This window comes from Thamnophis sirtalis, unplaced genomic scaffold (assembly GCF_051295495.1).
Source record: "Thamnophis sirtalis isolate CommonGarterSnake01/CBP01778 unplaced genomic scaffold, rThaSir2_p1.2 scaffold_2, whole genome shotgun sequence".
Taxonomy (NCBI): domain Eukaryota; kingdom Metazoa; phylum Chordata; class Lepidosauria; order Squamata; family Natricidae; genus Thamnophis; species Thamnophis sirtalis.
In genome coordinates, this window is record NW_028261382.1 from 29,788,571 (window position 1) to 29,816,161 (window position 27,591).

The 27,591-nt window shown below is 45.5% G+C and overlaps 1 protein-coding gene across 1 annotated transcript in view; it reads left to right on the plus strand.

The window, feature by feature from the left end:
- COL27A1 (collagen type XXVII alpha 1 chain) overlaps nt 1–27,591 on the plus strand; it is a 175,587-nt gene that overhangs the window by 137,182 nt on the left and 10,814 nt on the right. Inside the window, exons 26-42 of the mRNA XM_087707610.1 lie at nt 1,031–1,084; nt 1,805–1,858; nt 8,401–8,457; nt 9,325–9,378; nt 11,151–11,204; nt 11,703–11,871; nt 14,658–14,758; nt 15,455–15,562; nt 16,511–16,618; nt 19,678–19,785; nt 20,282–20,335; nt 22,131–22,193; nt 23,531–23,584; nt 25,422–25,457; nt 25,574–25,591; nt 26,038–26,073; nt 27,540–27,566. Coding sequence (XP_087563736.1) covers nt 1,031–1,084; nt 1,805–1,858; nt 8,401–8,457; nt 9,325–9,378; nt 11,151–11,204; nt 11,703–11,871; nt 14,658–14,758; nt 15,455–15,562; nt 16,511–16,618; nt 19,678–19,785; nt 20,282–20,335; nt 22,131–22,193; nt 23,531–23,584; nt 25,422–25,457; nt 25,574–25,591; nt 26,038–26,073; nt 27,540–27,566 — 1,155 coding nt within the window. The remainder of the gene's footprint in view (nt 1–1,030; nt 1,085–1,804; nt 1,859–8,400; nt 8,458–9,324; nt 9,379–11,150; nt 11,205–11,702; nt 11,872–14,657; nt 14,759–15,454; nt 15,563–16,510; nt 16,619–19,677; nt 19,786–20,281; nt 20,336–22,130; nt 22,194–23,530; nt 23,585–25,421; nt 25,458–25,573; nt 25,592–26,037; nt 26,074–27,539; nt 27,567–27,591) is intronic.

Here is a 27,591-nt window from a genome sequence, read left to right on the forward strand (position 1 = left end):
TAAAGAGTGTGAATAGATATGAGAGAATATTTTTCTCCCGTGTTCTTCCTCCATCTTCTTTCCTTTTTGTCTGTTCTGTTTATTTCTTTTTTCTAGATAAATTGTTACTAGTCCTCTAATATATGCTTTACGGGTATCCCACACATTCTGTAGGGGGGATGTATCCTCCTTCCTGTTCTCTTTGGGGGGGAAAGTTCAATTCTTTTTCCATATATTGCTGAAACTCTTTTTCATTTAATAGATTTTGATTTAATGTCCATCTCAATTCTTTTTCTCTGACCTTGCCATGTCATTATTATTGGATTGTGGTCTGCCCATAGGCTCATTTCTATATCAATCTTTTGTGTTTTGGCAATTAAGTCTATTGTCCAAATCATGTCTATGTCAGGCCTGCATTTATATTCCTTTTAGAATTTTGGCCTGCCACACTTTCTCTTATTTCATTATGCTATTTCATTAGTATAGTCGATGGGAGGGGGGGAATAGACAGGAGTAGGATTGTGGAATGTATTGCTGTCATTCTTTACTAGAAGCCAAGGTCATCCTTTGTCTCCGCACTTTTACACCTGACCGGAAGCAGCTGGGTGAAGATGACAGCGTGGAAGAAGAAGATTGGATCATGTGATAGATTGTGGGTGTGGGGACAAGATTATGAACTTTTAACTGGGTGGAATTCTGATGTCATTTCCAGTATTGGGATTAAGACAGATGTGCCTAAGATGTCTGCTTTATTAAATTGGAACTTTAAGGATAGTTTTGCCTTGATCTCTGATTTAATTCTACATGATACTTGGAACGCTGACAGTCTATTCTTTACCACAACATGTGTCTATTTCAGTAAAATGTTTAATATTGTTTTTCTCTCAAGTGTCTCCTTCTCCATACATCTTGTAGGCTTAATTCATCCATCGTTGTAAAGAATGTTTTAGGCAGTGTGAATAGATATGAGAGAACATTTTTCTCAGCTTAAAAGACGCAACCAATGTTAGGAAGAGCAAGGATGGAATTGACTCTCTGTTGTTCTTCACAGGGACCTCCTGGCCAAATGGGGATTGAAGGAGAGATGGGATTAAAAGGCTATCAGGTAACCATGGCTTGAAACTGTGGTGGCTATCTTTTAGCCATCATGCAGTGGTCTGTGTAGGACATATCTTGCTGCCTTTTGGTAACCAGGAGTTGGGTTGCCAAAGTAGACTTCCGCGGAAGATGTTCTGACCTAGACTTCTCCAGCCGCATGAAGCCGAGTCCTCATCCCAATAAACCCCTTTTATTTAATTGACGGGGAATTCCTCTCCAGCAAAGTCTTTCCTCTCCCACAGCCTTTCAAGATAGCTCACAATTACCGACCTTTATCAATCTTGGAGAGTGGCCAGGTCGATATCTTTCAGATGCAGAATGCAGGAATGAACTAATTGTCTCCTGCAAGCTCCACTCCCCTTTCGCTCCTCTTTTAGTTCCTCTGGGAGGGGCCATTCACCGTCTCACCTGTGATTTTACTCCCAAGTCGACCCTTGTTCCTTAGCTGTTCCCCTCTCCTGGCAGCTCTGTGCATGCACACACTGGGAACAGGATCCAGCTTTTCCTCTGCCTCACTGATGTCTGACTCTGAAGGCAGCTGATAAGTGTCAGACGGCCCTGGACCCATCTCTGCCTCCAACACAGAACACTTTTCAGAGCCTTCCCCAAACTCCGTGTTCCTCCCCAATCTCCTCACTGTCCAAATCTGCTGCCAGCACCACTTGCCGCTAGCGAGCCCCAACAGAAGATGGAATTTCATTGTCATTCCCTTTCTTCTCCTTTGCAGGGACACACAGGTTCACCAGGCCCCATTGGATTTCCTGGACCTAAAGGGGAAAAGGTAAATGGACAGAATGGATGTTGAACGGACAACTTCAAAAGAAAGAAATAATATGGTCCCGCTTCATTGCAAAGACCTTTTGATAAAAGCCATTTCTTACTCTACTCTCTGAGCTTGAAAGTCTCTATCCTGGCATCATCCAACCATTGCTATGGGGAAAGATCAGGAGTGAAGGAGGTAGGCCGGTATTACATAACGTAGAATAATAGGGCTGGAAAGGACCTTGGAGGTCTTCCAGTCTAACCTCTTGCTCAAGCAGGAGAACCTATACCATTCCATGCAAATGCCTATCCAGTCTTTTCTTGAAAACCTCCAGTGTTGGAACATTCACACCTTCTGGAGGCAAGTCATTCCACTGGTTTATTGTCCTTACTGTCAGAAAATTTCTCCTTGGTTCTAGCTTGCTTCTCTCCTTGATTAGTTTCCATCCGTTGCTTCTTGTTCAGTCTTCACGGGCTTTGGAGAGCAGTTGAACCCCACTTCTTTGTGGCAACCAATCCTCCTCCTCCTCCTCCTCCTCCTCCTCCTCCTCCTCCTCCTCCTCCTCCTCCTCCTCCTCCTCCTCCTCCTCCTCCTCCTCCTCCTCCTCCTTCTCCTCCTCCTCCTCCATAAATTCATGGGTTCCACTAATCAATTGTTCAATTTTCAGTGAAAGGAATGTTCTCCTCGGTTCTAGGTTGGATCTCTCTTTATCCTAAATTATAACATAATATCTCTATAACCTTCATGGCTGGATCATCCTCTCAACCACGAAAAAGCCAAGGGAGAATCATCAAAACCATTAAAAAGCGAAACTTAGAATATTTCAGACATGGTATGCGATACCCGGAAAAATACGGCATCTTTCACTTAATCCTCCAGGGAAAGGTTGAAGGCAAATGAGGTCCAGGCAGAAGGAGAACAACACTATGGCTTCAAAATCTAAGGGATTGGTTTGGACAAAACACAGCAGCTCTTTTTTCATGTGGCTGTTCATAAAAATAGGATTGCCAGCATTATCGCCAACGTCCGATGACAGATATGGCAGAAGAAGGAGAAGGAGGAAGAAAAGAAGAAGAAAGAAGAGGAGGAGGAGGAGGAGGTAGAGGCAGAGACCCTTTTTCTGGTCTGGGAAGCTAAACAGGGTCAGACCTGGTCATTTTTGGATGGGAGAGCTGTCAACAGATGTGTATTTGTAGTACCAACCATCCTTGAAGAGAATGTCCTACACACCCTTTTGGAAAAGAACCAAGGAGCAACTTCATGAAGACACCAATAAGGAACTCGATGAGTTGAAATGCCAAGGGATTAAAAACTTTAGTGTCCTCGAAAGTTGGTCTGTTCTTGGCCGGCTGATTCTCCCCATCGCTGGCACGTTGGTGGTGTATCCTAGTTGATGATTCTTCTTGGATCAGTCTATTTGAAGCTCTGTCAGTAGTCCTTGCCAAGCAAAGAATAGAATAGAATTCTTTATTGGCCAAGTGTGATTGGATACACAAGGAATTTGTCTTTGGTGCATAAGCTCTTAGTGCACATTAAAAAAAATACATTCCTCAAGAATCACAAGATACCACACTTAGTGATAGTCATAGGTTATAATAAGCTATCAAATGGTACTAGGAAACAAATAAAAACAATATAAATTGAAATATACAAGCAACGTGGTTATAGTCATAAGTATGGAGAGATAGTTACTAGGAGGGATGAGAAGAATAATAGTAATACAGTCTTAGTAAATTGTTTGACAGTGTTGTGGGAATTAGTTGTTAAGTAGAGTGATGGCATTAGGGGGGAAAAACTGTCCTTGTGTCTAGTTGTCTTGGTGTGCAGTGCCCTATAGCGTCGCTTTGAGGGTAGGAGTTGAAACAATTTATGTCCAGGATGCGAGGGGTCTGTAGGTATTTTCACAGCCCTCTTTTTGACTCGTGCAGCGTGCAGGTCCTCAATGGAAGGCAGGTTGATAGCAATGTTTTTTTCTGCAGTTCTAATTATCTGTTTGTCTTGTTTGGTTGCAGAGCCAAACCAGACAGTTAAAAAAAAAAGTTAGAAAGGGAAATCCAGCTGGAAAATCTCATTTCTGCCTCTTCCAAATTGCAAAGCAATTTTTTCCCACCCAGAGACGGCGGATGTTAGGAAGGGATCTGTCCTCACTCTCTCCTTTTCCATTCATACTTACTGCAGGTTCCTGATCAGGAGTTTTTTTCTTTTTCCCCATTAACTTTTCAAAAATAATAATAATTCATTCTTTCAGCCAGCAGGGAACTGATACGGAATCTCTGCTGAGATTGTTTCAAACTTCAATCCATCCATCTACACATAGCTCGCTCCCCCCCCCCCCTTTCTCCCTCAATTTCAAACCCGGTGTACATATTTGCATTGCGCAGTTTGGGATGTCGGGTTTCAACTGTACGACCAAATGGAGCAAAAGTATTTTATTTACTGTGAGATGAGAGAACTTCACCCTTTTTTAACAAATACCGTCTCTCCCCAAAAATAAGACAGGGTCTTATTTTCTTTTGACCCCTGAAATAAGCGTTTGGCCTTATTTTCAAGGAGGTCTTATTATTTTTGAGGTGCAGGAGGCAGCAAGCATGGTCACCTCATGGCTGCTGCTGTGTTGCAATATTTTGGGAGAGGGCTTATTTGGGGGGAGGGTTTATTTTAGCACATGCGCTCAAAAGCCCGATTGGGCTTATTATCCAGGGAGGTCTTATTTTTTGAGGAAACAGTGTAGGCATTGAGACTCCTGGGAGGGGGAGGGAAAAATGGCTTGCTTTTCATTCCTCATCCCAAATCTTCCATTTTTGCTCTGTCTTATTCTGGATACTGCAACCAGTTTTGGCCACCACACTATAAAAATGGTATTGAGACACTAGAAAGAGTGCAGAGAAGAGCAACCAGGATGATTAGGGGACTGGAGGTTAAAACATATGATGAATGGTTGCAGGAACTGGGCATGGCTAGTCTAGGGAAGAGAAGGACCAGGGGAGACATGATAGCAGCCTTCCAATATTTGATGGGCTGCCCCAGAGAGGAGGAGGTCAAGCTATTTTCCAAAGCACCCGAAGGCCAGAGAAGGAATAATAAACTGACCAAGGAGAGATTCAACTTGGAAATAAGGACAGCGAGAACAATCAACCCATGGAACAGAAGTTGCCTTCAGAAATTGTGGAAGCTTCATCCCTGAAGGCTTTCAAGAAGAGACTGGACTGCCATCTGTCAGAAATGCTGTAAGGTCTCCTGCTTGGGCAGGAGGTTGGACTAGATGACCTACAAGGTCCCTTCCAACTCTATTATTATTATTATTGTCCTTCCTGGCTCTTTCAGGGATACACTTAAGCCATTCCAAATCCACCGGAAGCCTCATTTTGAGAAGATTGATGATGTAGGAAGAAACCACAAGAAGAAGAATTAAACGGTCCAGGCACGAGAGCAAGGAGCAGAATAACATTTTTAAACAATTGCGCGGTGTGGTTTTAGAAACCCCGCCTGCTTCTCCGTTGTTATCCGTCTCAATAGCAAGGCAGGAATGTCATCGTTTCCAGAACTGGCTGGTCTTGACCGAATTTCCTCGCAAAGGAAGTGTGCAGGATTCTAACTTTATTACTTTTCCTAAAAAACACCTTCAGCACATTTTTCCCTCTCTTGCCAACCTGCAATTTTACGAGAAATCCCGTCAGCTGGAGTTTACGAGTTTGCCAACAGCTGCTTCATCGAGTTTTTCAGTTGGATGGGGGTTTCTTCCTCCCCCTCCCCCCAATATATTTTGGAACATGGCTTTATGGTTCAAATTCTTTTTGGATCCAAACCAGAGGTGTCTTTTTACTCCAGCTGGCCTTGCGGATTGAGCTGTAGGAGTGACAACAAGGTTCCTTGTTTGCAGATTTTAAGAGGCGCCATTGTTTGCGAGATTTTCATTGCGGTGGGTCAGTGGCTAAGACGCTGAGCTTGTCGATCCGAAAGGTCGGCAGTTCGGCGGTTCGAATCCCTAACGCCGCGTAACGGAGGGAGCTCCTGTGACTTGTCCCAGCTTCTGTCAACCTAGCAGTTTGAAAGCAGGTAAAAAATGCAAGTAGAAAAATAGGAGCCGCCTTTGGTGGGAAGGGAACAGCGTTCCGTGCGCCTTTGGCGTTGAGTCATGCCGGCCACATGACCACGGAGACGTCTCCGGACAGCGCTGGCTCTTCGGCTTTGAAACGGAGATGAGCACCACCCCCTAGAACTGGGAACGACTAGCACATGTGTGCGAGGGAAACCTTTACCTTACTTTATCATCCGAGCGAGCTCTGCTCCCATTCCGAATGCAGGTAGTCCTCAACTTACGAATGCAAGTTGGCACTGGGATTTCCATTGTTAATCGAGGTGGTTGCTCAGTGGGTCACACTCAATTTTATGACCTGAAATGGTCACATATGGGGATCACATGATCCCTGCAAGCTTCGTAAATGCAGACCAGTTTCCAAGCATTTTAATCACGTGACCCCAAGGCTGTTTCAATGTTGATAAGCCAGAGGACTTTGCTGTTGTAACTTTGGTCACTAGCTTGAAGTGGTGGTCACTAGCTACCTGTGGAGCACTCTATGCAGTTATTGGCTGTAGTAGTGTTCTGACTGAGGCGTCCCAAGCAAACTCCTGGTCCCGACAGATTAATTTCCTGTGAATTCTGCTCCTTCACATCCAGCAAAGTCTTTCGAGGGAGGATTTGCAGTCACAGACCTTCTCTGGCTTGGAGAGCTGCCAGGATGATATCTGCAGAACTTTGGCAAGGAGTGTCCGAGAGTCACAAACCAATGAAGCGAACTAATGGCCTCCTGCAAACTCCCCTTTTGCTCCTCTTTTATTTCCTCTGGGAGGGGCCATTCATCGTGCACCTGTGGCCTTACTCCCAAGTCGATTCCTGTTCTTTAGCTGCTCCCTTCATCTGGCACCTCTGTGCATGTACACACTGGGAACTGGTTCTAGCTGTTCTTCTGCCTCACTGATGTCTGACTCCGAAGGCAGTTGATAACTGTCAGACGGTTCTGGCCCCCTCTCTGCCTCCGACACAGAGCCCTCATCAGAGCCTTCCCCAGACTCCAGGACTGGCCCAGGTTCCTCCACAACCTCTTCATTGTCCGAATCTGCTGCCAGCTCCACTGGCCAGCCACAACAGTAGGAGGGGAAGCATTTACCATAATAAGATAACCTCTGTTGTCGCTGTATTGGTAATTGAATCATTGTAGAAAAAACATCAGGTCCCGTTCTCTTTCCTGCATTTAAGAAGTTGAACAGAACAGAATAACAAGAGTTGGAAAGGACCTTGGAGGTCTTCTAGTCCAACCCCCTACTCAAGCAGGAGAGTTATCCAATCAAGATCAGGTCTTGCAGTCTTTTGGCTGAGGAAATCTTGGTGCCAAATTTAGTGTCCTAGAATTGCTCTTCGAGCTCTCCGTTTCTGCTTCAGTGCTCAGCACTGCGCACCCAGGGCCTCTGGTGTATCTCTGTTGTTATCAACATGCACTCCGAAGAGCTGAATGGACAGCCTTTTGCTTGGAGTATTATGCTTCATATTTTGGTTGCAATCTGCCGGCTAAAGCTATTCATAAAGCTTAAATTCTCCTCCCCTATGGTGTGTTCATTGTCTTCGGATGCTTAGAAAAACCAGTTGTCTGCCCTTGGCCACTGCCTATCGCTTGGCAAAAGAGAGGGAAGCAGGGAGCCTGTGAGCACTCACTCAAAGTTAGATTTAGAGCCATGGTGGCACAGTGGTTAGAATGCAGTAGTGCGGGCTAACTCTGCCCACTGCCTGCATTTCAAGGTTGACTCGGCCTTCAGTCCTTCTGAGGTGGGTTAGAGAGGGCTTAGAGAGCGCTGCGAAGCACTGTGAAGCGGTATACAAGTCTATTGCTGTAGGCTGTAGCTAATCGGATGTTGCATTAGGAGCTGTGGTGGACACAGTGTTTAGAATGCAGCATTTCAGGCTGACTCTGCCCGCTGCCAGCAGTTCAATCCTGACTGGCTCAAGGTTGACTCAGCCTTCCGTCTTTCTGAGGTGGGTCAAATGAGGACCCAGATAGTTAGGGACAAGAGGCTGACTCTGTAAACTGCTTAGAGAGGGCTGTGAAGCACGACAAAGCGGTATATGTCTAAGTGCTGTTGCTATTGGTATGTCTGTTTGTCTGTGTCCGTCCGTCCGTCCGTCCGTCCATCCATCCATCCATCCATCCATCCATCCATCCATCCATCCATCCTGTCCTGTCCTGTCCTGTCCTGTCCTGTCCTGTCCGGTCCTGTCCTGTCCTATCTATCCATCCACCCATCCATCCATCCATCCATCCATCCATCCATCCATCCACCCACCCACCCACCCACCCACCCACCCACCCACTCATCCATCCATCCATCCATCCATCCATCCATCCATCCATCCATCCATCCAATCTATCTTATCCTGTCTGTCTGAGGGCTGTGAAACACTGTGAAGCGATATATAAGTCTCGGTGCTATTGCTACTAGTCTTTACTGCCATGTCGAACTAGCCATCTTTGCCCTGTGAACCATGTATTTTGTGTTTTCTTTTTCAGGGAGAACAAGGTGATGACGGGAAGAAGGAAGGACCCCCTGGGCCACCTGGAGAAAGAGTAAGCTCCCTGTTGTATCCAGGACTATTGCTCAATCAAGGTCTTTTGGCTTCCCCAAAAAGCTCGAAGCAGATTCCTGGTCCCGGCAAAACCCCTTTTATTAAACGAACGTGAATTCCTCCCATTCACATTCAGCAAAGGCCTGGGAAACCATCTTTCAAAGGAATATTTATGACCACCGACCTTATCTAGCTTGGAAAGCTGCCATGTAAATATTTTCCAAACGAGGTGCTGTGCAAGGAAAGGCTGGGCACAGAGTCTCTGAGATTCACGGACAGATCTTCAGACTCCTGAAACGAATGAACGAATGAACGAACAAATAGTTTCCTGCAAAAGTCCACTCCCCTTTCGCTCCTCTTTTATTTCCTATGGGAGGGGCCATTCACCCTCCACCTGTGGCTTTACTTTCAAGTTGACCCTCATTTCTTGACTGTGCTTTTCTTCTGGCAGCTCTGTGCATGTACACACTGGAACAGGCTCCAGCTGTTCCTCTGCCTCACTGCTGTCTAGCTCTGTAGGCAGTTGAAAACTGCCAGATGGCCTTGGTCCCCTCTCTGCCTCTGACATAGAGCCCTCCTCTGAGCCTTCCCCAGCCTCCTCCCAACCTCCTCATTGTCCGACTCTGCTGCTAGCTTTGCTGGCCACTGGCGTGCCACAACACTCTCACCTTGGGAAGAAGAGAAGGGATGGAGCTCACTGGACCTCACTTGAGAGACACTTCACTAACTGGAGGCCATCCTCCAAAAGGCTCTGCTTCTGTAGATAGCTATATCCTTGCCATGACTTAAAACATGTTGTAGGGATTTAGAACACCAGGGTGTATCCTCACGTGGGCTTTGTATTTTTCTCACCCTCTCTTTTTTTTAGGGTCCCGTCGGCAACAGGGGAGATCGCGGGGAGTCTGGAGACCCTGGTTATCCTGTGAGTCCTTCTCCAAATACCTGGTTAGGAAATTAACCATCTTGGGAACAGTACTTTCTTCTCTCCGCAATCTTCTCTCCTTCAAATCCCAAGCAGTCCTTACTTGTTCTGACAAGATGCCAGTTCCATGGGGTTCTTCAGCGTCCATCGTCTCCGTTCAAACTTGATCACTGGGGAGGATGGGAACTTTAATCCAACATTCTGGGTTGGGGGAAGGATAATTTGGATACAACTCAGCAGCAGAAAGGTGGCAGAAGGGCAGAGGACGGAGCCACTGTTGCTTTTGAATCAGCCATCAAATGAAATGAAGACCTTGGACCTTTCTTTGAGAAGGAAAGCACACAGGGGTAGGATTCAGCCGGTTTGCACTGGTTCAGGCAAACCTAATGTTAATTTTGCATCCAATTCGCTGAACCAGTTGTTGCAAGGACTGGCTGACCCCTCCCGCCCCTCCCCTCCCAGGAGTCTCCACATGGCCCGTTTTGGATGCGAGGTACGTGCAGGGCCCATGCGGAGGCTCTGGGAGGGTGAAAAACGGGCCTCTGGGAAGTCCATAAATGGCCCTGTTTTCGGCCTCCTGAACTCCTCCACAGCCCGGGGGAGGCCATTTTTGCCTTCCTGGAGGCTCAGGGAAAGCCTTCGGAGCCTGGAAAGAGCACCCCCCCTCCGCCACGGTGCAGGAGGCTGAGTAGGCCATGCCCATCATGGCCACAGCCACCCAGCAACCAGGCAGAGGACTGGTTGCTAACATTTTTCACTCCCACCACCAGAAGCACAATTGTGAAGATTCGGCTCTCTGTGAAGTTTCCAAAAGTTGCCCCAATTAATTTACGAGCCTCAAGACAAAGTTCAAAAGAAATCCAGTCATTTATTAGGAGTAACATTTTGGCATGCCCTTCTGCAGAGCCAAATCTGACTTCTGGTTAATGGTGTCTGAACTTTGCCCCTGTGTCTCCCCTCCCCTCAGTCTGTGTCATAAATCATATCCACCAACGAGGTGCTGCAGCAGGCTGTGCACCTTCGAGCCTCACACGCCTGCTGTAGAAATCTGAGATCCGGACTCTGGTGGATGCATGGAATTCTCCCTCCCTTTTCCATGTCCACTTGATCATAGTCATGGAAACGCTTTACAAGTTGACATCAGTTAGATCAGTGCTTCTCACCATTGGCCACTCTATGATAGGTGGACTTCAACTCCTAGATTTCCTCCGCCAGCATGCTGGCTGGGGAATTCTGGGAATTGAAGCCCAGAAGGAACACTTTAGTTGAATGAGGCAGAATTCCACTTCATCCATGATGGCTTCCTTCTATGACATCTCGTCATGTTTGCAAGTTTTCTCCTCCCAATCCTTTACACAGATGCTAATCTAAATTACAAAAAGAAGTTTAAAAAATCAAAAGAAGACAAGTCATCCTGCTTTGGTCCTTGAAGACATTTTTCTCCAGGGTAGATCTGTAAAAAAGGTGATGCAATCTCCCTGCAAAATGCCACGAAGTGCTTTTTGTATGTGGTCTTCTGAATGTACCTTTTTTCATCCGGAGGGACAAGGATGCTAACATCCCTTCCCCCTGTTGCAACAGGAGGGGAGAGGAAAAATCCGAATGCTGAAATTTATTTCCAGCAGGGATGTATGTGAGAAGGAGATCCTGTAGTCTTTGAGCGATGGGGAGAAAATAACAAGGCGAGGAGGAGAACTTTTCCTTCTGGACCAAAAATGGTTGAATGAATTATTGACTTGAATTCTCTCTCTCTCTCTCTGGTTTTCCTCCAGGGCCGAGAAGGAATTGACGGCGAACGAGGAAATTCCGGGCAGCAAGGTTTGCCTGTAAGAAAGCCACTGTGGTTGTTGCATTTCCTCCTGTCTTCTTCTGAAGAGTCTCTTCCAGTGGAGGTCACAACGCCATCCAAGGAGGGACTTCAGAATCCACATTTCTTCTCGCCTTGGGCTGATGTTCTCAGTTCCTTTCCTGGGGACCAGGGATGCAATTCTAAAAGCTGTCCTGTTGCTCTGGAGGTCTACTTAGGATGTTCAGCTGGACCAAGTGATTGTCCCATCTCCACCATGGCGGGGAAAAGCAACGTCTGCCCTTCTTCCTCTAAGTCAGGGGTGTCCAACCTTGGCCACTTTGTGGACTTGGATTCTCAGAATTGTCCTGTCCAGCATGGAATTCTGGGAATTGAAGTTCATAAGACTTGAAGTTGACAAGGTTGGACCTCCCTGTTCCAAGTGATTCCTTCTGTCCTTCTTTGCTCAGTCTTGGTGTTCTATGAAAGGAGATCTTTCCAAGGATTTTAGTTTTGGTTCTTTCCATTTTTTTTTCAGGGACATCCAGGACCCCCAGGAACCCCAGGCCTGAAAGGATCCAAAGGCACTCCGGTATGTTTTGGAAAGCAGACATGGCTTGATGGCTTTCTCATAACACGTCAGGTTGAGTTGGAGAGATGTGTTGTGGTGCGCCAGTGGGTTGCGGAGATGGCAGCAGAATCGGACAGTGAGGAGGTTGGGGAGAAACATGGGCCAGTCCTGGGGTCTGGCAAAGGCTCGGACAAGGGCTCTGCATCAGGGAGAGAGAAGGGGCCACGGCCATCTTGGAGTTATGTGCTGCCTCCGGAGCCTCATCAGTGAGGCAGAGGAATAGGGGGAGCCTGTTCCCAGTGTGTGCATGTGCCAGAAGGCAAGAACAGTTAAGACAAAAGGGGCGACTCGGGAGTAAGGCTTGGAGATGATTGGCCCCTCCCATAGGACATAAAGGAGGAGCAAAGGCACAGGAGCCTTTGCAGGAAGCAACTTTGTTCGTTCTGGTCAGTTTAAACTCTGAAACTCCGTTTTGACTCTGTGCTCCGTGTGGCCTTGCCAAGCTAATTGCCAATTAGTCTTTGGCAGCGTTTCAAGGGAGATAAAGGTGGTTCCTTATCAGCCTTATCCCGAAAGACTTTGGCAGTCTTCTGTTGGACTCTTTACAAACTATTTGTGAGTCATGACTGGCTTGAAATAAAAAGAGGTTTTTTGGGGGGGACTAAGCATGTGCTTTTTATTGTAACAGGAAACCTAGGTCAGAAGAAGATGGTTATCTTGAATGTTTGCTGCATGGCTTGATTGAAGGCCACAGAACATCTGTAGAAGAAAACAGCCATTTCTGCATGCAGAGATGGTGCTTTCCTTTTACAGATGTTAAGTTGGCACACCCAGTTGCTTCACTTGATAGGCTACTTGTCTATGTGAGGAGATGTTTTGATTACCTATTTGTTTCTACTATGGAGGGACGTCAAATCTTACGGGCTCTGAATGAGTGATTGAAAAGCTAGCTGGGTTTTCTGGTTATGAAAGATCTGAAATCAATATTTACTTGGACTACAGTAAGGCATTTGATAAAGTAGGCCATAACCTTCTCCTAGATAAAACAGAAAAATGTGGGTTAGACAGCATCACCACCAGATGGATTCGTGGCTGGCTGACCAACCTCACTCAACGGTTAGTCCTCAATGGAACTGCATCTACATGGAGGGGAGTATGCAGTGGTGAACCTCAAGGCTCTGTTTTAGACCCAGTACTCATCAACATCTTCATCAATGATTTGGACGAGGGGATAAATGGGGAACTCATCAAATTTGCAGATGACACCAAGCTGGCAGGAATATCCAACACTCCAGAAGCTAGGCTTAACATACAGAGGGATCTTGACAAACTTGAACATTGGGCACTATCTAACAAAATGAAATTCAATGGTGAAAAGAGTAACGTTCTACATTTAGGCAAGAAAAACCAAATGCACAAGTACTGCATAGGTGCTCAATAGTAATAACTGGGAGAGGCATCTTGGAGTCCTAGTGGACAACCATTTAAATAGGAGCCAGCCATGTGCAGCAGCTGCCAAAAAAGCCAACACAGTTCTAGGCTGCATCAACAGAGGGATGGAATCAAGATCACGTGAATGGTTGATACCACTTTATAAGGCCTTGGTAAGGCCACCCTTGGAATATGTCATCCAGTTTTGGTCACCACGATGTAGAAAAGATGTGGAGACTCTAGAAAGAGCCGAGGTGGCGCAGTGGTTAGAGTGCAGCACTGCAGGCTACTTCAGTTGACTGCAGTTCTGCAGTTCAGCTGTTCAAATCTCATCGGCTCAAGGTTGACTCAGCCTTCCATCCTTCCGAGGTGGGTAAAATGAGGATCCAGATTGTTGGGGGCAATATGCTGACTCTGTAAACCGCTTAGAGAGGGCTGAAAGTCTAACTGCTAACTGCTAAGAGTGCAGAGAAGAGCAACAAAGAGGATGAGGGGACTGGAGGCTAAAACATCTGAAGAACAGTTGCAGGAACTGGGTATGTCTAGTTTAATGAAAAGAAGGACTAGAGGAGACATGATAGCAGTGTTCTGATAACTCAGGGGTTGCCACAAAGAAGAGGGAATCAAGCTATTCTCCAAAGCATCTGAGGGTAGGGCAAAAAGCAATGGGTGGAAACCAATTAAGGACAGAAGCAACTTAGAACTAAGGCGAAATTTCCTGACAGTTAGAACAATTAATCAGTGGGACAACTTGCCTCCAGAAGTTGTGAATGCTCCAACACTGGAAGATTTTAAGAAGAGATTGGATAACTATTTATCTGAAGTGACGTAGGGTTTCCTGCCTAAGCAGGGGGTTGGACTAGAAGACCTCCAAGGTCCCTTCCAACTCTGTTATTCTATTCTATTCTATTCTATTCTAAATCAGATAAAGGGGGACACCAATTGGCTCCGGGCAAGTCCATTTTGAAGAACCTCAATAAATGAGGGACTATCTGGTTGATAAAGCAATTGGAGATTCCAAGGAAAGACAGACAGTAAGAAACAAAGAGGAATTCTAGTTTCATTTAGCGAGATCTTTCTCAATTTGCTTGTTCCGCATGTCTAGGAAAAGCGGAATATTCTGCAATTATCCCTCCCCCCCCCAATATTTTATCATACATTGAAGACAAGAGTACCCCAAAACTCACCACCAACAAATGTGGAGATGGGACAGGACTAATTATACACTGGAAAAGCTGAGAAACTCATATCAGCTCTGCCTAATGGGGAGATGTGCATGTTTAAAAGAGCCTCTGTGGTGCCGTGGTGAGAGTGCAGTACTGCAGGCTACTTCTGCAATTTGACAGTTTGAATCTCACCAGGCTCAAGGTTGACTCAGCCTTCCATCCTTCCGAGGTGGATAAAATGAGGATCCAAAATTGTTGGGGGCAAGAGGCTGACTTTGTAAACCACTTAGCGCATGCTGTAAAGCACTGTAAAATGGTATATAAGTCTATTGCTATCTCCATGCCATTCCTTTTTTATTTTTCCCTTCCAAGGGTCAACAAGGAAAACGGGGGCTACAGGGTGCAAGTGGCAGCCGAGGATTGTCAGTAAGTAAAGTTTGCTTTTACTCAACTGGGGTGACAGGCAGCCAAGATACACAGACCATCTCCTGCTTATCCTCAGCTTTCTCTTCTTGAGCTCCAGATTCGTCATTCTCATCACCAGATTGTATTAAACTCTCCAATCATCAGTGTTGCCTTTCTCTACCCTGTCCCACTCTCTCCGAAATTCTTCCGAAAATGGACATCTCAAATTAGACACCATTCTTGTGTGGTGTAGACTAGTTGTTATGGCCCGCCAGCGGCCAGAGGAGCTGGTGGCGGACTCAGACAGTGAAGAGGTTGGGGAGGAACATGGGCCAGTCCTGGAGTCTGGGGAAGGCTCAGATGAGGGCTCTGTGTCGGAGGCAGAGATGGGACTGGGGCCGCCCAACAGTTATCAGCTGCCTTCGGAGTCGGACCTGATAAGGTCTGTGATTGTCAATTCACCCTTGAAGGACTGTTTGCCGGGACTTTGCTGGATGTGCATGATGAAATTCACATTAGCTTCATAAAAAAGGGGTTTTTTGTCCGGACAAGGAGTCTGCTTCGTGATTTGGTGAAGCCTAGGTCAGAACACCAGTAGAGACTAAAGTGGAGCTCCTATCTTCAGAAGCTATATTGTGGATACAGCTTTAAGTTGTCTTGACCTTGTTTCACAGTGCCCATCCCTATCCAATGAGTAACCGAGAGCTGTTCTTCTAGGGTTCTCTTGGCCTGCCAGGCCCCCGAGGGGTCGTTGGGCGAGAGGGACAAGAGGGCCCTTCTGGAGTTGACGGGATTCCTGGAAAAGAGGGCAACCGCGGGCAAAAAGTAAGTGCAAGATTTCGGAAGGTGGCTCCTAGACTTATGGATGGCACTGATACGACAACATCCATTATGATTGATCACTATAACGATTTGTTGATGGGAATCAGACTTGTTATGATGAATAAGAACCTACATGGATTGTCCCAAAGGTGCTTTTTCAAGAGGCAACTGGACTTTCTGGTTTTTCTTTTGAAGACATTTCGCTTCTCATCCAAGAAGCTTCTTCTCCTCCTCCTCCTTCCTTCTCCTCCTCCTCCTTCCTCCTCCTCTTCCTCCTCTTCTTCTTCTTCTTCTCTTCCTCTATTTCTTCTTCTACTACTATTACTTCTCCTCCTTCTGCCTCCACTTCTTCTCTTCCTTCTCCTTTTTGTTCTCCTCCTCCATCTCTTCCATTTCTTCTCCTCCTCCTCCTCTTCTCCTCCTCCTTCTCCATTTCTTATTCTACTACTTCTCCTCCTCCTTCTCTGACTCCTCTTCTTCTCTTCCTTCTCCTTTTTCTCCTCCTCCTCCTTCTCTGCCTCCTCTTCTTCTTTTCCTTTTCCTTTTTCTCCTCCTCCATTTCTTCTCCACCTCTTCTTCTCCTTCCCCTTCTCCTCCTTCTCTGACTCCTCTTCTTCTCTTGCTTCTCCTTTTTCTCCTCCATTTCTTCCCCTCCTCCTCCTCTTCTTCTCCTTCCCCTTCTCCGCCTCCTTCTCTGCCTCCTCTGCTTCTCTTCCTTCTCCTTTTCCTCCTCCTCCTCCTCCTCCTCCTCCTCCTCCTCCTCCTCCATTTCTTCTTCTCCTCCTCCTCCTCCTCCTCTGAAGAAGCTTCTTGGAAGAGAAGCAAAACATCGTCAAAGAAAAAGCAGACAGTCCAGCTGCCTCTTGAAAAAAACACGACCTTGGATGACTGAGAACCTCCATAGACATTAACCCAGGCTGATGTTCTTTCTCCCCTCTTCTCCCAAATTAGGGTGAACAAGGTGAGGATGGGGAAGAAGGCATCCCGGGAATGCCGGGGAAAAGAGGGAACGTTGGAGTCCCTGGCTTACCTGGAGCACAAGGTCCCACCGGATTCAAGGTTGGTGCCCCCCTGTTCTTTGTCAGCATAGAAATTACACCCCGGATTTTCTGCATCTAATTTCTTGGGACCTTCATTAACATGTCAGGTGTGGTGTGGGGTCCAATTGTTTCTTAAATCTTCCTCAAAGACCTAGTTATTCCATATCCAGATGTTGGGAGGGTTAACAGTTTAAAAGTTTGATGGTGGTGGTGATGATATGTTATGTAGGGATTGAGGTCATTTTGATGCCACTGCCTTGCATTCAGATTTTAAGTTCTCTCTTTGAGAAAGGGGCTCAGGGGCTAAGGCGCTGAGCTTGTCGATCAGAAAAGTCAGCAGTTTGGCAGTTCGAATCCCAGCTCTGTGTAAAGGAGGGAGCTCCTGTGACCTGTCTCAGCTTCTGCCAACTGCAGCAGTTCAAAAGCATGTTAAAAAATGCAAGTAGAAAAATAGGAACCACCTTTGGTGGGAAGGGAACAGCGTTCCATGCGCCTTCGGCATTGAGTCATGCCGACCACATGACCACGGAGACGTCTTTAGCTCTTTGGCTTTGAAACGGAGATGAGCACCGCCCCCTAAAGCTGGGAACGACTAGCACACAAGTGCAGGGGAACCTTTACCTTCTTCTTACCTTACCTTAACTTCTTACCTTAGAGAGTTCAAAGATATTTTTTTTTATGTTTGAGATACTGCCATGACCTATGGGGTGAAGACCTTAAATCAACCAGCAGTTTGAGCTGTCAACGTGCCATCACTGCAAGCCTTAAAAGCCCACGCAGAGTCCTCCTTATCAGTAAATATATCAACTGGAAAGCCAAACCCAATATTGGAGAAAACATTCAGCACTGATGGCCCTCAAGAGCTTCAAAGAAAGGGTCAACCTTTTGTGCAAATGCTCCAGAGTGAATATCCATAAAGCTGGTAGTTTAAAGGCCCAGGATCTACAAGCAGAACCTTGTCCTGTCTGCTTTGCTTCGGTTCTTCTCTTACTTACATTTGGTGAGAAAGAACTTGCAAAAAAAAAAGATATACCCAAGTTGGTTGTAGAACAGTTTGGGGGCTGGTTGAATGGGGATCTAATTCTCCCTCACTTAACCAGGGATGTGTCAATTGAGACCATCATTGCCCCCTAACGACCTGAGTTGAGAACGACAGGCGGGTTTAAAGTAATACAAATCTTGCCAGTTTTACTAAGGAAGATGCTCTTTCCTGAACTTACCTGGAGCAACTCACATTGCAGCCCTGGTCAAAAGGGCCTAGCAGAGATGATACAACCTGAGACTTTTCAGGAAACAACAACTGGATGGAAAACTGCTGGTGACCTTCTACCGCTGCACCAGAGAGAGTATTTTAACTTACTGCACATGTGTGTGGTTGGCCAATTGCACAGGGGCAGATAGGATGCGCTCCAGAGGGTCAACGTCATTGCCCAGAGGATCATGGATTGCCCTCTCCCCTCTTTGGAAGAGCTTTAGAGTTCCCACTGCCTTAAGAAAGTTCATAACATCCTTAAAGATCCATCTCATCCTGGGCACCCTTTTTTTTTAACTATTACCATCTGGCAGCCGGTACCGGACAATAAAAACCAGAACAAATCGGCTGAAAAACAGCTTAGAGCAGTAACTATTTTGAACTCTTCTGTATAGTGCAATATTAATGCAGTATCAGGGGTTTTCAATTTAATTGCATTGAATGTGAAGGATGTCCGTTGGTGTTTTTATTTTTATAGTTTTTCTTATGTACGATGTACACCGAAGACGGCATTTAATTTCGTTGTCCGAGGTGCAATGACAATAAAGTACTACTACTACGATTTTCCCAGGTTAAGTTTAGAATCAATGTTATTTTGGGCAGGCAGGTGGAGGACGTGGCATTTTTGAATCTTCCGCCGCTTTCTTTGGCGCATCGGTCTCAAATTCAGGATGTAACAAAGCGTTCCCAAGGATGTTGAAAAATAGACTTTGAATAATTGTACTACTAAATATGTATAAAGTATGAATAACAGTGGAACTTAAGGGGCGATTAGGGAAATAAATATAAATATATATTAATCTAAACATGTGTATTAATAGTAGAATTATATGGATTGAAGAACTGGAAAGAACATGAATAGAAATCCTTTCAATGTATAAATGATTGTGATTGATACTAAAACTGTATAAGGGGATATTGAAAAATGGAACAATGAAGGATGGAACATTGATTTAACTATGGAAATATGAACAACAAAATAGGTGGAAAACACGTCTTTGAATATTATAATGATATGATAGGGGTAAAAAAAAGTTAAAATAGGGATAGAAAATAGTGGGGGGGGGAATAATAGTTATATATTAACGTTAAAATATACAAAAGGACAGAAAGGGAGAGTGATAATAAAAGACATGTATAAATAATATGAAAAAATGGAAATGAAATATAAGATTTAGGAATAATAAGACTATGTTTATCTGTACATTGAAATGTATGTTACCCAGTTACAGTGGTGGGATTCAGCCAGTTCGCACCTATTCAGGAGAACCGGTTGGTAACTTTCTAAGTAGTTCAGAGAACCGATTGTTGGAAGAAATCTTTTGTTTTTCTCCACTTTACAGGGCTAATCCTGTATGGAAGGCAGGAGGGAAACATTCTAGTGTTGTTTCTAGCCTAATCTTGATTGCCCTGCTTACAGAAACTGCCTCTCTGGTTAACCCTTATTACATTGTAACAGCTAAGGCGAAGCATCCATCGACCTGAGTGACCTTGAGATGGCCACGCCCACCCAGTCACATGACCACTGAGCCCCACCTACCCAGATGGTCATTAGGGCAGAGAACCGGTTGTTAAATTATTTGAATCCCGCCACTGCCCAGTTACCACACCATTCATACGTTGATATGTATAAAGAATATAAAAAATAATAAAAAATGATTGGAAAAAAAAAGGGATGTAGATGCTGGCGATGCAGCAAAGTCTTTGTTCTCGGATTTTTGGAGATCCGGGTTCAAACGAAGGGCGAAGAACTTCAGTCTTCAGTGGCTGGAGGACTTCTGGAAATCTGTACGTTGATGGAATATTTGGTGGCTTTTGTCTTTTAGGGAGAAAGGGGTGTGCCTGGAGAGACTGGTCCATTGGGGAAAAGAGGTTCTCAAGGTGGAATGGGACTCCCTGGGACCTCCGGTGATCCAGGACCCAAAGGACAGCCGGTGAGTAGATGCGTGCGATATCTGCGGACGTTTGTTGGTTGAGATCGCTCTTCAGGCCAAGAAAAACGAGTTCTTCTGCTGCTGGTTGATTGATGGGGCAGGTAGAGAGGATAGAGCTGCCAAACATCCGATCTTCTGCATTCAATTTCCTGAAGTTACGTGGGCTGTCCACGCCAGGTTCTTCTTCATCTCCTCTCTTATTCCTGGGGATCAGCCTCTGCCAAATATGCTGAGATTAAGACATCAAGTACAGCAAAACCCACCGAAGCTGGGAGAGACGAGCAGACTTCTTCCCAAGCCAAGCTATGATAGTGGAGGAGAGGGTGGTTTTGTTTTGAGAGCTAAAAAAAATCCATCTGGTTTTTTTGGGGGGGGAGGGGGGCGCATTTTTCTTTCCCAATTTCTACAAAAGGGGAAATTCAGACTGTTCATTTTTTTGGCATCATTCTGTTCTTGTTGTTGTTTCTCCTCCTGCTCCTTGAAAAATCTTATCTAGGGAGACTTCGGCGAATTGGGATTACCAGGGATTGCTGGGCTTTTTGGGCCAAAGGTGAGTTGCTACCTTCCCTAATAAGGTCATGCCAAGTTCTTGATACAGAGACAAGCCATGTTTTGTGTCAGGGGTCCACATCCGGGGTGAAATCCAGCAGGTTCTGACAGGTTCTGGAGAACTGGTAGAGGAAATCTTGAGTAGTTTGTGCAGTGTCCTTCCCCTAGAGTGGGGAGGGAATGGAGATTTTGCAATATCCTTCCCCTGGAGTAGGGAGGGAATGGAGATTTTGCACTGTCCTTCCCCTGGAGTGTGGAGGGAATGGAGATTTTGCAATATCCTTCCCCTGGAGTAGGGAGGGAATGGAGATTTTGCAGTATCCTTCCCCTGGAGTGGGGAGGGAATGGAGATTTTGCACTGTCCTTCCCCTGGAGTGGGGAGGGAATGGAGATTTTGCAGTGTCCTTCCCCTGGAGTAGGGAGGGAATGGAGATTTTGCAGTATCCTTCCCCTGGAGTGGGGAGGGAATGGCGATTTTGCACTGTCCTTCCCCTGGAGTGGGGAGGGAATGGAGATTTTGCAGTATCCTTCCCCTTGAGTGGGGAGGGAATGGAGATTTTGCAGTGTCCTTCCCCTGGAGTGGGGAGGGAATGGAGATTTTGCAATATCCTTCCCCTGGAGTAGGGAGGGAATGGTGTTTTTACAGTGTCCTTCCCCTACTATGTCCACCAAGCCATGCCCATAGAACCGATAGTAAAAAAAATTGAATTTCGCCATTGGTCTACATAGAAAGATTGACCATGAGGGCTGAGCCTGCTCACAAAACGGCAGCTGCAGATGGTTGATCTCTACGCACATTGGGTGAGACCACTCATGAATGACCTGCTGTCCTCTAGAGGAGGACTTAAGTTTCTTCGCTGCCACCTACTCTGAGTACAGCTTCAATTTCTGTTTGGGGGGCAGGGCCCTTTTCAGAAGAAAGGGAAAGAGAGACTAATAACAGCAGAGGTGTTTGCAACTTGGTGTAAGGTGCCATTCTACTTCGGGATATTTTAAAATATTATTTAAAGTCATCGTCTTCATTTAACAACCTCATAATCCCTTTTCGGGGTGGAGTCGGGTCAATTCAATGGAGCTAACAGAGTGTTTATTGGCCAGATGCCTTTCCTGTTTTGTTCGGCAGATAGATCTTCTCATTGTGCCCAGGGCGAGAAATATCTGCCTCTACCCAGGATCGAACTCACAGCCTCCTGATTGTGAGGCGAGAGCTTCGCCTCTAGGCCACTGTGCCACTCCTTTTAAAATATTATTTGAAATGGTTGTACTTTTCAAAATAGGGAAGCGATAGCCGAAGGAGATGATGTCCAAGGGGTGGATGGTGTGCTGCCCCAGCAGTATATAGTTAGTGTAGGAATTAAAAAACTGTCTCCTTTAAGAAACTACCTCATGGGAAATGCAGGCAGAGACTGCCTTATGGGAAAAGTAGTTCCATGACATGTGATCACATCTCTGTTTATGATTGGCCACCGGGGCATCTTGCCCACATGCAAAGTTTATAGCAGGGTAGTTCAATTGCTTTTGTGAACCGGAATAGTAGCATTCTACATCTCCACTCAGCATGGGGATAAAATCATCATCTTTTTACACTACGTGATGGGACAGATCATGGAAGTCAGAAGAATCTTAACACTGAACTGTAAGTTTTGCTATTAAGGATGCCTGATAATAAACGTGGTCTGAAAGAGATTTCTAAACGTGGGGTTAACTGGCTGCCCGAGCAGAACCTCATTACCCGGGGCAGAACAGATGGGACTCTCACCTGGTTATTTTTACCCAATGTTTCTTTCTTTCAATAGGGGCCACCTGGAGATCTTGGCTCGAAAGGCATCCAGGGCCCTAAAGGTCCCCAAGGACTCTGGGTGAGTTGAAGACTTCACTCCTTTTGCCTTGACCTTCTAGCTCTCTGAAGCTGGTTTCTTCTGAAAGATGGTGAGATGCCTTCAGGCCCACTTCTGTGTCTTCGGCACACTCCATAACCGAGCTGCTGAAACAGGACAGCCAAAGGACCAGGTTTTTTGACACGTTTGGTGGTCATGACGATAGAGACAGCTTTCTCCTTGGTGGCCAAAAACCATTTTGCCATATCCAACCAGGTGGTCACCACATCACCCAATTCCTCAATCAGTTAGCCAACATGAAGCCGACCTGCTGGAAGTGTAAAAAAGTACAAGGGACTTATTATCACATATGGTGGACCTGCCCGGAAACACAAAAATATTGGACAAAATTTGGAAATGGGTGCAAGAAATTCCAGGAGAACAGATAAAATACAAACCCAAAATCTTTCTACTGGGAATAATCAAAGGGAAATATACAAAGAAAATTAAGTACATATTAACACATCTGCTAACTACAGCTAGAATAGCATTTGCCCCATGCTGGTAACAAAATAATACCCCCCTCGGATGAATTAGTGATAAAAAAAACTTTGGATTGTGCAGAGGTGGACAAATTAACCCTGAAATTAAAAAATAAAGAAGAGTCAGAATATTATGAAATTTGGAACAATTGGTACAAATGGCTGCCAAACAAGAATAAGCCAAAAATAATTAAGCCAAAAAATAATATATATAAATACATATAGAACTGTGTATAAAGGTGTGTGAATATAGAAGCAAAATATTATATACATGTACAGGTAGGATGACATAACAATGTTGATGTAATGACTGTAAGGTGTTGTAGAAGGGAAAAAATAATAATAAAAAAATCTGCTAATTATAAATTCCTCAATCAGTCAGTCTTACCTGCTGGAATCAAGTCCAAAGAATGAGCAGAAGAGTGGGTTCCTCAGTAGTCGTAGTCCAAGGGATGGGTTTGTTAGAAGATGGGTGGTCGTCTCCTCCACCTACTTTCCCTGAAAAAATATTCCCTCTATCCAGAAAAGGGGAAATACCTGTAACAATAAGCAGCTCCTCTTCTGGGTCTGGTAGCTCTTGCTGTGTCACCTGAAAGTCCAAATACCTTAGTTGAGCTTCTGGACGTTGGGCTTTGAAACCCATCTGGCGCTATTGGTCAGAAAGCCAGGTTGGGCTCCAACCTCGCCTGGACTCAAAAGCTAAAGGAGCTGGCTAGTAGCTGGATAGACACCACCAGGGAAACAGAGCTGGAGACCATTCCAGGAAAGAGAAGCAGAGGTTCTCATGGTGATATATCTTGTCCATTGAATACATGAATTGATTGTTTGTTTTCGTAGGGCTCAAAAGGTGTCATTGGTCCAGTTGGGATTTCAGGCCCACCAGGAAACTCTGTAAGTGTCTGTCTCCCTCTTCCATTCATCTTCTTAAGATTAGCACATTTCCTCTCAAGGTGCTGTGGAATTTTCTACAGCCATCATTGCTGTCATATTCTCAACATTCACCCTTTCGGTGCCCTTTGTAAAAACAAAACAAAATTCGAAATCCACAGTTCCTCACCTTAACTTGAGACTGTGACAGCTCTGCCCCTTTTTCGAATGAAAGTGAACGTCTCTTCAAAGCTGGTGCAGATCCTTCAACCTCCAGTGTGATCCAGAAGACCTACAACTGTGGTTAATGTCTTGAATTATTGCAATGATTCCTATGTCGCATGGTCTTTGGGTCTTCCGTTGCGATCTGTCCCGATGCAGCATCCCAAGGCATTACCAGGAAAAATTGTGATGGTACACAACTGGGAATGTGTGTGTATCTTTCATTCCAAAACTGAGATCTGAAAGTTGATCCATTTTGACCATCAAACTACAAGCGCCAGATTTTTGCTTTGCCTGAACATAGAAAAGAAATATTTAAAAGTAGAAATGAACACCTAATACAGGCAGATGTTTTGGGCAACGGCCTCTTGATGTCAAGCCAAGCTGTTGGAGGTGATATGAGCTGAAGCCCAAACATCTGGAAGGCACCATCGTTCCTCCTTCTCAGTCAACAAAGTTGTCCTACTTGGATTTCTTCCCAGGGTCGACTTTTTCACACATGGTGTTTTCTAGACAATTTTAACTCTTCAGCCCAGCAACTTAGATACAGATTAGCAGAGTTGGAAGGGACCTTGTAGGTCATCTAGTCCAACCCCCTGCCCAAGCAGACCCTACACCATTTTTGACAGATGGCAGCCCAGTCTCTTCTTGAAAGCTTCCAGTGATGGAGCACCTACAAATTCTGGAGGCAACTTCTGTTCCCTTGGTTGATTGTCCTCACTGTTAGGAAGTTTCTTCTTAATTCCCGGTTGCTTCTCTCCTTGATTTGTTTTCATCCATTGCTTCTTTTCCTGCCTTCTGGTGGTTTGGAGAATAGATTGACCCCCTCTTCTTTGTGGTGGCCCCTCAAATACTGGAATGCTGCTATCGTGTCCCCGCATGTCCTTCTTTTCATTAAACTAAAAGTTAAAAGTTGCCCTCTAAGGGGCGGTGCTCATCTCTGTTTCAAAGCCAAAGAACCAGCGCTGTCCGAAGAGGTCTCCATGGTCATGTGGCTGGCATGACTCAACGCTGAAGGGACACAGAACACTGTTACCTTCCCACCAAAGGTGGTTCCTATTTTTCTACTTGTTTTTTTACATGCTTTCGAACTGCTAGGTTGGCAGAAGCTGGGACGAGTCACAGGAGCTCACTCCATTATGCGGCACTAGGGATTTCAACTGTTGAACTGCCGACCTTTCTGATCCACAGTGTGAAAGCCACTGAGCCACCGAGTCCCCTTTCATTAAACTAGACATACCCAATTCTTGCAACCTATGTCAGAAGAGTGCAGAGAAGAGCAAGAAAGATAATAAAGAGTCTAGAGGCTAAATTATAGGATGAACAGTTGAAGGAGCTAGGTATGTGTAGCAGAATAACAGAACATTAGCGTTGGAAGGGACCTTGGGAGGTCTTCTAGTCCAACCCCCTGCTCAGGCAGGAGACCTTATCCCATTGGAGACAAATGGGTTGTCCAATCTCTTCTTAAAATCCTCCAGTGATGGAGCAATCACAACTTCTGAAGGCAAGATGTTCTCCATCTTTCTCACGCTCGGGGCTGATTCACACTTCAGTGACTTTGGAGCTTTTTATTATATTGGAACGTGCAGGCATCTTACACGTGTAACAAGTGTGCATTTTGTCACCTTTTAACCCCCAGGGTCCAAAAGGAGAGAAAGGGAGCCCAGGGGAAACGGTGAGTGTTGTCCATTCTGTGCCATGGGTGTGAAAGTCATTTTGCACCCACACGCTTTGGTCTCGGCTCTTCTGGGGAGGACCTGTTTTCATCTCCTTCTTTGTTTCCTTTTTCAGGGTCTCCAAGGTCCAAGGGTAAGTATGGCTGTGTTGTCCCATCAAGACTGCTCCTTCCACCTCAAGAAAAAACTCAAATTTTTTAAAGTCCATCTGCCGTTCTTTGGAAACATTTCCTGTATGAAAGGGGGGGGGGAGGATTGAAATTACAATCCAAGTGTTGGTACTAAAACCAAGCATACGTAAAGTCGCTTCGATTTGTTGTTCTTAGTTGCAAAGTCGTGTCCGACTCATCGCGACCCCATGGACAACGTTCCTCCAGGCCTTCCTGTCCTCTACCATCCTTTGGAGTCCATTTAAGTTCACACTGGCTGCTTCAGTGTCTCTATTCATATATGTGTCAATTATTCATTACATCATCATTAGTCCATTTAACATATAAAAATCTTACCAGTATTACATGGTCAATGCTTACAATTATACATACCATTATAATCGTGATTTATCTTGACTTGTCTTCCTAGGGTATCCCAGGACCCCGTGGACCTCCAGGCCCCCCGGTACGTATTTAAAATATAATTCGGTTTTTTGTTGTGTTTGTCTTCAAAAGCATACCAGGATGGCCTATGCTTTCCTGCATCTGGGCTGTGGAACCTGAATACTAGAGATAGCGATAGCAACAGTAATAGCACTTATATGCCGCTCTACAATACTTATACAGCCCTCTCTAAGCAGGTTAGCCTGCAACACTGCATTCTAACCACTGCGCCACACAGCTGATAGATAGATGAGAGAGAGAGAGAGAGAGAGAGAGAGAGAGAGAGAGAGAGAGAGAGAGGGAGGGAGAGAGAGAGAGAAGAGAGAGAGAAAGAAAAGGGGGGAGAGAGAAATAGCACTTATATGCCGTTCCACAGTACTTATACAGCCCTCTCTAAGCAGGTTGGTTCCCAAGGCAAGGTTTTCTGAGACCAGAAACTATTTCCCGCTCCCCTTCATTTGGGCATCTGAAAAGGGGATCTTTGCATCCCCCAGCAGGGAATAGCAGTAGCACTTAGACTCATATCCCGCTTCACAGTACTTATACAGCCCTCTCTAGCTGACTCTAACAGAGTCAGCCTCTTGCCCCCAACAATCTGCGTCCTCATTTTACCCATCTCGGAAGGACAGAAGGCTGAGTGAGCTGGTCAGAATCGAACTGCTGGCAGCGGGCAGAATTAGCCTGCAACACTGCATTCTAACCACTGCGCCACACAGCTGATAGATGAGAGAGAGAGAGAGAAAGAAAGAAAGAAAGAAGAGATAGAGGGAGGGAGGGAGAGAGAGAGAGAGAGAGAGAGAGAGGAGAGAGAGAGAGAGAGAGAAAGAAAAGGGGGGGGGAGAGAGAAATAGCACTTATATGCCACTCCACAGTACTTATACAGCCCTCTCTAATCAGTTTACAGAGTCAGCCTCTTGCCCCCAACAATCCAAGTCCTCATTTTACCCACCTCAGAAGGACAGAAGGCTGAGTCAACCTTGAGCTGGTCAGAATCAAACTGCTGGCAGTGGGCAGAATTGCAACACTGCATTCTAATTACTGCGCCACCACAGTTGATATATAGATGAGAGAGAGAGAGAGAGAGAGAGAGAGAGAGAGCGCACTTATATACCACTTCACAGTGTTTTACAGCCCTCTCTAAGTGGTTTACAGAGTCAGCATCCCCCCCCCCCCCCCAACAATCTGGATACTCATTTTAACCACCTCAGAAGAATGGAAGGCTGAGTCAACCTTGAGCCTGGTGGGATTGGATCTGCCAAATTGCAGGTGCCCAGCAGTCAGCAGATGTAGCCTGCAGTACCAAACTCTAACCACTGCGCCACCGTGGCTCATGTTCTTTCTTTACAACCTAATCTAAAACATCCGACAGATAGCTTTTCAACTTGACCTCTCTCTGTTCCTGCTAGTCCTACATGGCCATCGACAGCTAAGAGTTTTATCTTGATTTAACTTGCTTAATGCTTCAGACTTTATCTCTTATGTTTACAGGGCCCACCAGGAATTCAAGCTACGTTTGTAAGTTTTTGGAATCCTCACTAGC